General features: G+C 34.8%; 2 protein-coding genes across 2 annotated transcripts; one reads left to right on the top strand and one right to left on the bottom strand.

Moving 5' to 3' along the window:
• The first annotated feature begins 953 nt into the window (after positions 1-953).
• Positions 954-3,802, top strand: LOC132050135 (protein CLMP1-like). Its single transcript, XM_059441199.1, has one exon. The coding sequence runs from the start codon at positions 1,402-1,404 to the stop codon at positions 3,682-3,684; it is 2,283 nt and encodes a 760-aa protein (XP_059297182.1). The 5' UTR covers positions 954-1,401; the 3' UTR covers positions 3,685-3,802.
• Positions 3,803-6,553: 2,751 nt separating this feature from the next.
• Positions 6,554-9,012, bottom strand: LOC132050136 (1-aminocyclopropane-1-carboxylate oxidase). Its single transcript, XM_059441200.1, has 4 exons — positions 8,822-9,012; positions 8,293-8,519; positions 7,508-7,841; positions 6,554-7,086 (listed from the first exon to the last, which is right to left on the bottom strand). The coding sequence occupies exons 1-4, from the start codon at positions 8,924-8,926 to the stop codon at positions 6,793-6,795; spliced, it is 960 nt and encodes a 319-aa protein (XP_059297183.1). The 5' UTR covers positions 8,927-9,012; the 3' UTR covers positions 6,554-6,792.
• Positions 9,013-14,369: the final 5,357 nt, after the last annotated feature.

Raw genomic sequence — 14,369 nt, forward strand, 5'->3', positions numbered from 1 at the left:
CAAATTCTATAAAAATTAGGATTTCGCAAATTCCAAGTTGTGATTTCATTTTTTTTAAATGTAAAACTTGACTCATAAGTTTATATTTTATAAAACAAGATTCGTAAGAATATCTACGAACCATATTAACTCTTATCAACTATGTTTATATTTACTCTTATCGGGAAATGCATACTCGACATGAAGAGATTATCCGTACCATGTGAAAGGATTATATTAAAGATTAGTTACACTACAACACATGTTCAATTTTCCTTTTTATTGAACTAAGGTTTGATCAATAAATGTTGTAATTTTTTTTAGAAAGGTCTTCTGGTAGTGTTCTATACTTTGTTATGAACTATGATTTGCTCTTTTGGTAGATTGTATAAGAATTAAGGAAGTTTTGATAATTTTCATAAATTTTGGATTTTCATGTTTATGAGAAAAAATACAACTTAAAAAAAATCTAAATTGCATGTCTTGACAAAATTTTAACTTCAGATCAACCTGATTACAAATCATGTCCAAACGGGATAAATTTACAACACATTCTTAAGAGCAAAATTCAAGAAATTGTTGTTAAGAAATTTTAGATTTTCTTACTATTTTTTATTCCTTCAATCTCAAATTATCTATTGTGTTTCTTTCTTATACGCCCCATAAGAAAATATTAATTACGAGTAGTTATTATTGTACCTTTATTTAAATCTTAAAATATAATCTCTCTTCATTTAATATTTATTTTATTTATCCGTTATCTCCTCATAATTGAGGTATTTATAGTCTCAAGAATAATTACTACACTCCCATCCCCATTTATGTGATGTAATTTGATTAGATACGGAGTGTTAAAAATAAAAGAAATTTTTTGAATCTTATGCTCTAAAATAAAGCAGAGATATTTGGACGGTAAATGTGTTGAAAGTATCTATTACTTTCCCTAAAAATAAAAACAGATAGCATCTGAATTAGTGCCGTTTTCATCGTGCATTCCTTCTATCTTCTAAATGAGACAGACAAGAAGACAGTTAACGTCTTTATCATTGTCCATAAATCCAATCTAATTATCCAATAACAGAAAAAAAAGATCGAACGGTGAATGCCACCACTAAATCACTCATCCAACGGCTCACAATAGACCAAATTATCCTAGCCTACAACAGATATTCAAATCCAACACTAAACTCACAACCCTCCTCTATCTAGAGTTTCAAATCCAAATACAGCATATGGGTTTTCAAGATTCAGTCATATAACACCCAATTTTCCACTAAAGGTGTAAACTTTGTATCTGTAAGTTGCTTCTTTCTATTCTTTCTTGATTTATATAGTAAAATAAATAGTGGGGTTTTGAAAATTTTGGTTATCTAGGCTTATTAGTAGTAAAGTTTGAATCTTGAAAAGTTAGGAATTAGTTATATGGGGAAATCAGGTGGTAGGAAGAAAAAAGGTGGTGTTAGTCAAAATCAAAATCAAGGGGTTGTAGGGGAGAGTCATAATAATAATAAACCTGTTGTTGTTAATGGTACTGTTGATTTGGATCCATCTATTTTCTTGAAAAGAGCTCATGAGCTGAAAGAAGAGGGAAATAAAAGGTTTCAAGCTAAGGATTTTGTAGGTGCTTTACAACAATATGATAATGCTCTTAAATTAACACCAAAGGGGCATCCGGAAAGAGCTGTGTTTCATGGCAATAGAGCGGCGTGTTTGATGCAAATGAAGCCTATAGATTATGATTCTGTTATTTCGGAGTGTACTATGGCACTTCAGGTTCAGCCCCGTTATGTTCGGGCTCTTCTACGAAGGGCTCGTGCGTTTGAGGCTGTGGGTAAGTATGAAATGGCGTTGCAAGATGTGCAAATGTTAGTGGATGTTGATGGGAATCATTGGGATGCTTTGGAGATTGCGGGGCGATTGAGCATGATACTTGGTCCTCGTCAAGACCTTCAGAGCCGTCCATCGCCAGCTGCACTTGGTGCATCTGCAGTGGGTGCAGCCTCTATTGCTGGTCTAGGAGGACCGTGTTTACCTTCTCGATCAATGTCTAAGAAGCCAACACCTTCAGCTGGGGCTTCGGTTGTATCAGTTAATAATAATAAACCAGATAAGCCCTCTCCTGTTATGCCAGCTGAAAATGGTAAAGTTCAGATGCCAAGGGTGGTTTTGAAGCCTTCAAATGGTCCTTCTAAACCTAATCCAGGTCCAAGTAGTTATGAACGGAAGGAGCAGGCTTCTATTGAAGTCCGCAGACCTTCTAAAGATGCTGTAATTCGTTGGAGGCCATTGAAGCTTGTTTATGATCATGATATAAGGCTTTCCCAAATGCCTGTAAATTGCAGTTTTAGAGTCTTGAGGGATATTGTTACGAAACGGTTTGCAATGTCAAAGTCTGTTCTTGTTAAGTATAAGGATGGTGATGGTGATTTAGTAACTATTACCTGTACGGCTGAGCTTAGATTGGCTGAGTCCTGGGTTGATAGTCTAGTATCAAAGGACCCTGACGCAGATGAAGGTGACTCCATTGGGATGTTGAGATTGCATATTGTCGAGGTGAGTCCTGAACAAGAACCAGCTTTGTTGGAAGAGGAGGAAGAGAGGCCTGTTGAGAGCGAGGAGATTATAGCTGACGAGAGCAGATCCCACTCTTCACTAAGTGATTCCGTGGTGGAAACTCTTGACAGTGAGATTAACAAGACAGAGAAGGGCACTACCAAAGAGAAAACGACAACAGAAGATCCCGAGTGTAAGGAAGTTGAGATGGATGATTGGTTATTTGAGTTTGCTCAGTTATTCAGGACCCACGTTGGCATTGATCCGGATGCTCACATTGACCTGCATGAGCTTGGAATGGAGCTTAGCTCTGAAGCCCTTGAGGAGACTGTGACAAGTGAAGCGGCTCAAGCTCTTTTTGACAAGGCTGCCTTAAAGTTTCAAGAAGTGGCTGCTCTGGCTTTTTTCAACTGGGGAAATGTTCACATGTGTGCAGCGAGGAAGCGAATGCCAATTGATGATTCTGCTACAAAGGAAGAGACGATGGCTACTAAGCTTCAAGCAGCATATGACTGGGTGAAAGAAAAATATTCACTGGCAAAAGAGAAGTATGAGGAGGCTCTCTCGATTAAACCAGACTTTTATGAGGGATTGCTGGCATTAGGGCAGCAGCAATTTGAAATGGCAAAACTTCATTGGTCCTTTGTCTTGGCTAAAAAAGAGGACCTGTCAAATTGGGATCCGACTGAGACGCTTGCTCTATTTGAAAGTGCAGAAGAGAAAATGAAAGCAGCAACTCAGATGTGGGAAAAGCTGGAGGAGCTGAGGGCTAATGAACTAAAGGATCCTAGTGCTAGCAAGAAGGATGAACTACTAAAGAGAAAAAAGAAACCTGAAGGTGAGGTGTCAGCTACAGGTGAAATTTCAGCTGGTGAAGCTGCACAGCAAGCTGCTGTAATGCGATCTCAAATACACTTATTTTGGGGTAATATGCTTTTTGAGCGGTCTCAAGTTGAATGTAAATTGGGTTTGACTGGTTGGAAGGAGAACCTTGATACTGCAGTTGAACGATTTAAGCTTGCTGGAGCTTCTGAAATTGACATCGCAACCGTTCTGAAGAATCATTGTTCCAATGAAGAACAAATGGTTGAGAACCTCAAGACTGAAGGGAATGATAATCCAAATGACCAGACTGATGCTAGTAAAGCTTAGGCAGTGACCTGACACTAATTTTGCAATATTTATTTCTTACAAACATCTATTGAATTCATGAAATCAGAAAATTTTGGCCTTCAAATATCAATTATACATTTAAGTTTTTATGATGAAACGGGAAGCTTGCTGATATGAGACTACAACAACAACAACATACCCAGTGTAATCCCACAAGTGGGGTCTGGGAAAGGTAGGATGTACATAGACCTTACCTCCACCTTTGTGGGGTAGAGAAGCTGTTTCCGATAGACCCTCGGCTCAAAAGAAACGTAGTCAATGCAAGATTGCAAGAAAAATAAGATATCAAAGTATCAAGATACAAAACAATTAGTCATTGAGACTATGGAGTATCAATTAGTCATTTTTCTGTCAAACATTTGTTCTTTGGTTAAGTACTTGAAATATCTTCTCTTATTTTGCTCCCTTTTTGAAGTACATAGTTCGGATTCTGTCTGTTTCATGGCTGATGAGACATTGTTGCTAGCATTCTGGGATAATTGTTACATTAGATAGCAAGTTTGAACTTCTAATGTGTAGCTATTATATTTGCTTTTAAGCATTCTTAAATTGATTCATAGCAAGCCTGCTGCTTTGACTTAGTTGTTCAGACACTAATGTCTGAAATTCTATACGAAGTTCTCTTGTAACTGCTAGAATCCTCTTGAAGTATATGTGCCATTTATCCTGTTATTGTAAATGTACAATTCCTTGTAAGATCACAGATATGATAATTTGACATGCAACAGATGACCATGGGTTATATTTGTTTCATCCAAGATTAAGTTAGCCACCCAATTGTCCATTGTTGAACTAGAACTATATCATTCTACCTGGGATCAGTTTAAGGGTTTGATATGGAAGCTTTTGTTTCTCTGTGTCTGAACCTATATTTTGTGATCCGGTCCATGCGGTAGCATTATCTCAGATCTGTAGATGTTAACAAAATGTGTATGTGGATATGTGAGAACCCTGAAGTCTTTATTGAGTGCGTAAGGCGTAGCAATAACAACCTGGAGATGCTAGGTTCAATTTTCAGCTACAACACTAGGCGTGAACCCATATGTAACTTTGGTGCACGGGATTACTCGATCCCTGTGCTTGTGGGCTATAGTTGAGGTGTGCATCACACTGACCTGGACACCACCCTCATAAAAAAAAATAAATAATAAAATAAAAAAAAATGTGTGGATATGTGGGCTCTTCGTGTGGCCAAGGCTAATGAGCACAAGATCCAACCCTTGTCCTCCATCATTCCCGTTCCTGAGTCCAATTCTTTTTATTAAATCTTTACGTCTTTGGTAGGTTCAATCTATTGATGTTACTTTCAGGTGTTAATCCCTTTAGTTCTGGTAGATCCAGAATAGGCATAATACATAAATATGCTCTCAAACCCTTAGCTGGCAAGTATGCCCTCCAACTTTGGTGTGCACAAGTAGACATCTCAACTTGCATGAAGTTGAATATGTAAACACAAATGCTGATGTGACACATAAATTTTGGAGGTGTCTAGATGATCATTTTGTAAGTTGAAGTTTCAATTGACAAAGTGGAGACAAGTTGAGGTGTCTACTTGTGCACACCAAAAGTTGGAGGGCATACTTGCCAGCTGATCCCAAGTTTGAGGGTCTGTTTATGTATCATGCTTCTAGAATATCATTCTTTTAATTTAATACAAGCAGCTCTGGCTGTTAGGGAAAATGAGAATTGTATATTCGTATGATTAGTGGCGAAATCAGAAATTTCACTAAGTGTGTTCAAGGATGTACAACTTAGCGTCCTTTGCCGACTGTAGCTCCTCTCCTGAATTCTGACGCAGTCCACATACATGATTTGCAGATTTAGACAATTTTAAATAATGTTTCTGGAATCGACATGCCTAATGCTCATTTGCTAGGAGGAAAGAAAGCTAGTAGTGTACTAAATTCTTAGATTCACAAACTCTTTGATATACAAATTCTGACTCCATGTTTGGTTTGGATTGTTAAGATAAATATCTGTGATAAGCATCCGGTAAAAATGATATGTAACCTGCTATTACATGTTAAACTGCAGTGATAATGTTAATATGGTCGGTGACTCGGTGTATATAACGTAAATCTCTTTTATATTAGCCATATTAAATGGGGCTTCAAGGAACATGAATGGATCGAGATGATGATACCATACAACCTTAGTAACGTAAAAAATCCTTAAGAGTTAACCACATCAATGGAAATGGATATCTGGATAATTACAGATATTCACAACGTCGTAAACATTCATAAGTGCTGAAAATTTCCTATATTTTATATTTGATTAAATTTTTACTCAACCAACAAGTTGGATTTCCTTGAGCAGCTTATACATTCTTCTCTATTTTCATTTCTTTTTTACAAGATCTTAAGAGAGCAATACAATAGTTGTAAGCAGAGAGTGTAGAAAGGAAAAACATAAAAGGTGAAACATTCTAGTTAAGTACTAACCAATATCAATTTTTATTGAGAAATGTCTTTACATCAGCTTTATGGTTTTCATAAAGAATCACCACTGGAATCCCCTGAAAATGACACTAGTGATTTAGTGGAAGAAAAAGAGGTATGTGCATAATTTATAGTATCTGTCAAGTTACTATGTCATTCAATCTCCCTTTTAACAAAGGAAACGAGCACTATAAATAGGCATAAAGTATAAAAGCATATTACGATTTTTGAGTTATATACACCGCACTATGAATTTAAATTGTACATGTTAGTACTATTTTTATCAGGTATGTTAGTACTATTTTTATCAGGTTACCTTTATTACCTTGTTAGTGACCTGATTGTACGAATATTTTGATACTGTGTGTAAAACTTAAAACTTAAAACTCAAATACTCAATTGATTAATTTGCTGGGAATCAAATATTTCATTGGAAATCTAAAAACTTTATAATGAACTCCTCTTAAGACATCACACTACCAGAAACAGTACATAAAGAAAACCCAAGTTGCACAAAACAAGAAAAAGCACCCCACTAACCAACATTAACAATTATTACAACATCATTATCTTAGTACTAGACAATCTTTCTTCCCACTGCCATTAATTAGTGTTGTATTAATACTCCATCAAAGTTAACACTTTCTCAAGCAGTTGCTATTGGGCCCAAGTTGACAGAAGTTTCCACAGCCTTCATTGCTTCAAACCTTGGCTCTTTAGCTTGGAATTTGAGACCTGCATATAATTTCATATAGTCCTCAAAAACAAATTTGGGATATGTGACTGTATTCTCTTTTTCTTCCTTCTCCAACAATTCTGGTGCGGGATAAATGACAGCATCACTTCCCGGGTTGTAGAAAGAAGCTAAAGACATTCTGTTTCCATCAGTCTGAGCAATCACCCGGTGCTCCACACTCTTGTACTTTCCATTGGTAATCACCTAAAAGCCATTTAAAACACAAATCAACCAAATAGTAGTAAATTTATGTCTCCTTAGTTTAGTAACTCTACCTTAGTGTAAACCGAGTATAATGTATTGACGAGTTTCACTCTTATAGACTGACACTGTAAAAGAATTAAAGGATAAGTAATTGACAATATTTAGTGGAACTGGTATGATTTGACTTATATGCAAGATTAAATTCTTTTCAAATTGTCAATGTATCATATCATGTTATAGCAGTTTCTTATCCAAAATTTTTTTTTGGTCGGTTACTTATACTTATCTTTTAGGGGATCTGATAGAGTAAATTTTCTCAGGAATGTTAGGGTATAAGGAGCTAATCCGAACTAGTGACCATGAAAATACAGACATGATGCAACATGTTAAATTACATTGAGTATAAAAATTCGGTGGATACCTCAAGTTGGTCACCAAGGTTGATGACAATGGAGTGGCGCATTGGTGGAACATCAATCCATTTGCCATCTTTCAGTAGCTGTAGACCACTGACTTTGTCATCTTGGAATAGAAGGATAATGCCACCAGCATCTGTGTGAGCCCTCAGGCCTTTAATCAGATCAGGTTTTGGACATGGTGGGTAGTTGCTAACTTTGGTGCCAAAAGTAGGACCCTTTGAACCATAAAAGGCTTTCTTCAAGTAACCTTGCTCTAGTCCTAGGTTTTCACAGAGCAAGTCCAACAAGTGCTCTGCTAGTTTCTCCAGTTTATCTGCAAACTCCTTCATGATTTTCCTGTCATGTTTGATGTCAAGTCAGCAACACAAGCACAAGTCATGATAGGTAAATCCAGAGTTCCATCAATATAAAATTATTAATGTGTTTAGTTCAATTTGCAGAAGCAGTCATTGATGTGCCTGTGGTAGACAAAGGCGGAGCCAGGATTTTGAGTGTCTGGGTTCTGAATAAATTATTTATACATATTAAGAAAATATCTTAAAACAAATACAAGGTTTCGCCCTTGGTAGAAGCAAACCCCAAGGAAAAAAATTTCCCTCTAGACTGAGGATAAGGTTAAGCTTATGATATACTTGTGGTCCTAGATATATAGGTTAAATTAGATAAACCATTAGTTGACCGAAAAGTCCCAGATAGTTGGAGCACAGTTTCTGTTTATGTCAAAAACCAAAGATAGTTAATGCAATGGATTGATATATATAAAGAAAAAACAGGGAGATCCTTTGACCTGTAATCATCTTCAAGATCAGGAACTTCTGAGATGTTTGAAACAGGAAGATGTTTCAAGAAGAAGGTACTTTCCCAGTCCAAATCTTTAATTTCAGTTTGAACAGCTTCAAGGCCTTTGCTTGCTACCATTTCTTTGAACCTTTGTTCCATACATTTCTTGTAATGCTCCTTTGTAAACCTCTCAACAGTGTCTAGAAGCTCATGAGAGATCCCATGATTTACCACCTTCATAAATACAAAAGAAAAATAAGTTTGCAAACTAGAGATCTTTTAATGAGTTTAAGTTCTATGCACTGAGGGGGTCGTTTGGTTCTTTGGTTGAGTTATTTACAATTATAGGTAAATCTATGTGATAAACGTGCGTAACTGATATCTGATAAAAATGGTAACTAACATGTGATTAGAGGTAACTACAAATATACATTGTCAGTACATCTAACATATCTTTTTAAGACAGAGATATGTATGTTATGAGAGAAGAGGATATAATTAAATAAAAAATAACATAGTTTAAACTTTAATGTTACCTCAAAAAAGCCCCAATTCTCACAAGCATCCTTTATTTTCTCCAATGTTACAGCCCTTTTTTCAGTGTTAAGCATCTCCATGTTAACCACTGGGAAAGTATCCATACTTCTACTTATTCTAATTCACAATCACAATTCAATGTTTTTTCCTGTGCAGGATGGAAATGAATGAGTATTTGAAGGGGGTATTTATAAGACTTTTGAGAAGGGCAATAAAACAGGAAAAAGATGAAAAATTGAATGATTTTTTTAAAAATAAAATATGCAAGTATTAAACAATGAAATCTAGCAAGTAAAGGAAGTGGGAACAGGAGTCGTGGGGGATGTATGTGTGTACATCCTGCTAGGGACCTACCAATTTTTGGCTGAATGTAAATTAGCCATTTGGTTGCTATTATGTCTTCTTCTCATTTGTCTATCTTCTCCTTTCGTGGGGTTAGGCCTAATTAGTGCAATAGTACGACTTCTCTTTGCTTTGCTTTTCTTGAATTTTGACCAACGTTATGTCAATTTTATGGATGGTAAAGCTTATAAAAAGTATGCAATTTACGTGGCTAGAGTATTTTTGGAGGAAAACAAGTGCATGTTTGAAAGAAGATGGATCACATGTTTGCTATTTCGCTTAATTTCCTCAAGTATGTTAAGAAGTCTAAGCACTATCTGCATTCAAGGATGCGAATTAGTAGTGAGGTTGCATGTCTAGTAGTACATTAATTTAAAAAAATAGTAGTCAGGTTATTTATCGGTATGTTAGTTCGATCAGTTTATCGGTTATCAGTTTGTAAATATGTTAAACCAATAGAACAAATATTCGTTATCGACTATTGATTAATTGGTTCATGGTCTTTAACAGTTCGGTTATTAATTTAACCGATAAGAAAATATCTACTAGGGGTCACGGTCAACCTACTCCTAAATATTGTTCCTTTTCCTCATTTTTATTTATTAATATGCACTTGAACAATAGGTAACCTCTAAGCTAAATTAATTGTCTTCGACTTTCACATTAGCATGTGTTACCAAAAAAAACAACTAGCGTAAAATCACAACCTTTTAGCATCAACCCCTAATAAGCTCCTTTTTTCCTTGTGTTTACTTTCAGCTAATTAGTTGAGTTGTATTAAATATTTTAGTCTACTAAATGAATGGTCCATAATAAGGTCGATTTCACTTGCCTTTTGCTGGAGAGTTAAAAATACAACCATTCACTTGATAGAAAATCTCAAATAAGTTATGAACCATAAACCTCTTTAATTATAACAAACTCTTAACGTATTATAGTCAAGCTAATGAAACTTAAGAAAGGGAAATAAGAAATTAAAAATAGAATTTTTAACTCTAAAGCCATTTTTATATAATCAGGGATAAAAAAATTAAATTTAACAGGACTTTATTGAGTTATCCTTTTAACTCTTAAGAAAAGCAACCGATATGTCAATATATAAAAAAAGTTAGAAAATTATTTGAAAACCGTTAAATCGATCGATAATCTTAAATCAATAGCTTTTTCCCCTGTTTGGTTTCTCGGTTAAACCGAAATTTGTACATCCCTATTCGTAGTTAATGAATGGATGAAAAGTTTTGGGATATTGAGGTTTGAATTAGAGTTATCCGCCAAAAGTAGGATGCATTCCGTTAATTTGCCCATGTGTTATCTCAAATTGCTAAATTTAGCCATCTGTGAAAATTTGGTCAATTTATAATATTCTTGTTGCTAGTAAATTATTTCGTATTTGTCTTTATTATTAAAGTAGCTCCACCTTAAAATGAATGAACTCATCGTATTCAAGTTCTTCGGAAAAAAAAAGATCAAAATTATCTCTCAACCTTTTACTAGGCTAACATTATCCTTAGATTTGAATTCCATTAAGGATCAAGTGTAAAAAGAAACTTTTTACTAATGACGAGAGATTGAATTATGGTTTAAATTTGATTATTCTATTTATATAAAATATATTTAAGATAATGATGTAGCTAACATCATACAAGGTGATTGGATTTGGCTTTACTTAATTATTAAATCCCAAGGGGAAAGCATTAGATGCAAAAAGCTAATGTCGGCATTGGCAATCTACTTAAGATCCTTAAAAGTGAGATTCAAGAGTGCGTAATATTGCAAATCCCGCCGACTTTAAATTTCATAATCTTTGGAATCAATCCCATAATCATTGTGCACGTGCCAAAAATCCTCCAAATAATAATTACGTCTCCATTTTTTAAAAACATTTTTGGTATTATATCATTATTCTACTAACGGATAAGGGCTAAATATACCCCTGTACTATCGGAAAAGGGCCAAATATACTCTTCGTTATACTTTAGGTCCAAATATACCCCTACCGTTATACTATTGGTTCAAATATACCCTCCTCCGTTAAGTTTGTCCAAGGTGGACATCCAATCATACGTGACACTGCCATATGATGAGGTGGATGCCACGTGGCATGCCACCTCAGCGCCCCTAACCCATTTTACCCCTCCCCCTCTATTTATTCTTCCACCACTAAAATTTCATTCCCCTCCGCCACCATTGCCACCGTTACCGTTCAATTCACGTACAAACACCTAAATTCATTCTAAATCTGCTTTTTAAAGTGTTAATTAACCTGCTATGATAAAAAATAAAAAAATAAAACTGTTTGTAGCGAGTAATATGCGTCCATACCCATTTTTCTGTCTTTAACTTTCTGTGTTTTACCGTTTCCCTTCTAGATAAAAAGACAAGAACTCGCCCAAAAAATTGGCGGCAACATGTAGAAATAACTTACCAGACGAATCAAAGAAGAAAAAAAAAAAAAAAAGAAGCTAAAGATGAAAGAAGATTGGGGTGATATTTTCAATGGCCTTCAAGAAATTGACAGTGAACAAGAAATGGAAGAAGCATATATTGGAGAAGATACTGAAGATTTCGTCCATAAATTGCTTACAAAAGAAACTAAATTTATCATTGCTGGATTCAACACCTGAGTTTCTTCAAAAATTATCCGCCATGGCTGGCTTCAATAAGCTCGCAATATTTCAATCAAACACATTGTTGGAGTAACTAATCAATCTTGAAATTGAAAACCAATTCATTATTGAAAGAATTAGTTAATACTGAGTAACTTTAATTTTACATTTTTCATATATGCGGACAGGAGGACCCAATTCATTATTGGTAGCGAAAACGGTGGCAATGGTGGTGGAGGGGAAAAAAATTTAATGGTGGAAGAATAAATAGAGGGGAGGGGTAAAATGGGTTAGGGGCGTTGAAGTGGCATGCCACGTGGCATCCACCTCATCATATGGCAGTGCCATGTATGATTGGATGCCCACTTGGGACAAACTTAACGGAGGAGGGGTATATTTGAACCAATAGTATAACGGTAGGGATATTTTTGGACCCAAAGTATAACGAAGGATAAATTTGGCCCTTTTCTGATGGTACAGGGGTATATTTGGCCCTTTTCCGTTCTACTAATTGATGCTTTCTTCTGTTTGAGTATTATTAATTAGCAGTAGATTCTATTAACAAGTTTGTCCTTTCTCTTTAATAATATTAGAAGCGTTGTCGTTTTCAAAGTTTGGGAAGTGCTTTTGGTCCACTATAACTCTGTTCATGAATTTAACACACTTTTGTTCATGCAAGAAATATTTTTTTTCCTTGAAAGAATTTTATATTTGGATTAACATCTTATTCAAGGGTTTGTTAAAAAATGATTAATTTTAAGTTGTTTGTCAGCCTATCGTAATTCTCCTTTTTATCTGAGCTTGAGACAGGCAATATAAAAAAGCTCATGCATATGATTTAAAAACCCATAAAAAATGTCGAGAACTTTTAATGTTGGAAAAACAATTTTTTCGACTTGTATTCTGAAATTCCTGCTCCTATTGAAGGACTTATCGACATGGATAGATGAAGCATCCCATCCTTTATCATATATGATCCACCATAGATGTACATGCTACTGAGGCCTTCTTTTGATTAGGATATATCAATATTCTAATCTCATCTCAATGCTCATGTATACGGTTTGGGATGACAAACTCAACTTGTAATCAATGGAGGCTCAGTTTAAATGAAACAAAAAAATATATATAATATTGAAAAACGCGCTTAAATTAAATGGAATGACATAAACAAGGAAAATTCGTAAAATAAACTTTAACTTATTTTTGCAATATAAAAGCATATTCTAGCGACTAGCCTTGGCTAGATTCCTACAGTCCTACTTCAAGTGCTGATTTAAATTTCCTAGTTGAAGCAAGCCTTGAATGAGTGAGAATAGGCCTAAGGGAATAATCAATCCTAGGGTTCTTTTGTCTCACCGTTGGTGTAATAGTATTAACTACCTATTCGATATTTAGTTCACATCAATGTGAGCTTATTGCCACTTGCTAGTGATATTTAACATATTAATTCATCCTTTTTTTTTTTTTTGAATAAATTAACTTGAAATAAGGTGTGTAATCATTTTAAATAAGTGTCATGTAAATTAAGAATGGAGTGTCTACTATCTTTTTTGGGTGTATGAGATGATATTGTATTTGTTTATTATTTGATAAGATGGGACAAGTGACGGCCTCTTCTATTTTGGCCTTTGACCTTAGCCAATTGATAATGTTTTTACTTATTTATGAAAAAAATTGTAACACTCATCAGTGACGGCATCAACATTGAATAGCACTTTACCACAAAAAGATGATCAAGGATGAGCGAAAAAGAAAGGTAGAACAGAGAAGAGGGCAGCATGCGTGTTTGGTCTCCTCTCTCTTTAGTGCTTTAATTTACTGCTGTGGCTTTGATCATTCGACGCAACAAACTCAAAAGTATATTATATGGAGATGGAATATTTCGTTCTAAGTATATATTTCGTTTGATCACGGTAATATTTATTTCATTTTAAAAAATATGAGGAAAGTAATAGAATCCTCATAAAGTAAAAGAGTATGTAATTGAAAATTTGAGTCAAATTTGGATTCTTTTTATGCCTTTTTATATTTTGGAAGACATCAAATTGAACATTTTCAATTTACTCTCACTGACGCTCGTTTATAAGAATGATGTGACATATTTAAGGTTACATTATCTTAATAATAATTTTTATATATTATATATATGTATTTAGTTTATGTGATAAACGTCTTTTTTCTCGAAAACTTTTTGTTAAATCAGACATGTTATATGAATCGAAAGGAAGTAGTTGATGAGCTTCAAACTCGTCCCATTGTGGCCAATATAGAGCTAGACAATAGCGGCAAAAATTAAAGGGAAGGTTATCCTTGAAATGGGTAAAAACTTATTCACATTGGGTGTTTATACAAAACTAATACATGCGTGCCATGAATTTATTCACACCCTGTGTTTACACCCAACCAATACATACCATGTCATGTGTTTGAATATAAAGTTCTTTTTATTTAATCATGATTAATTGACATAAATTTTTACTTCATTAAACCACTGAACCATGATAAGTTGTATTAATTTTATGTAAACATTCGGTATGAATAAGTTTTTACCCATGAAATGTCCACGTATATATGTTGTTCTTGGTTTCTTGCTATA

Source organism: Lycium ferocissimum, chromosome 3 (assembly GCF_029784015.1).
Source record: "Lycium ferocissimum isolate CSIRO_LF1 chromosome 3, AGI_CSIRO_Lferr_CH_V1, whole genome shotgun sequence".
Taxonomy (NCBI): domain Eukaryota; kingdom Viridiplantae; phylum Streptophyta; class Magnoliopsida; order Solanales; family Solanaceae; genus Lycium; species Lycium ferocissimum.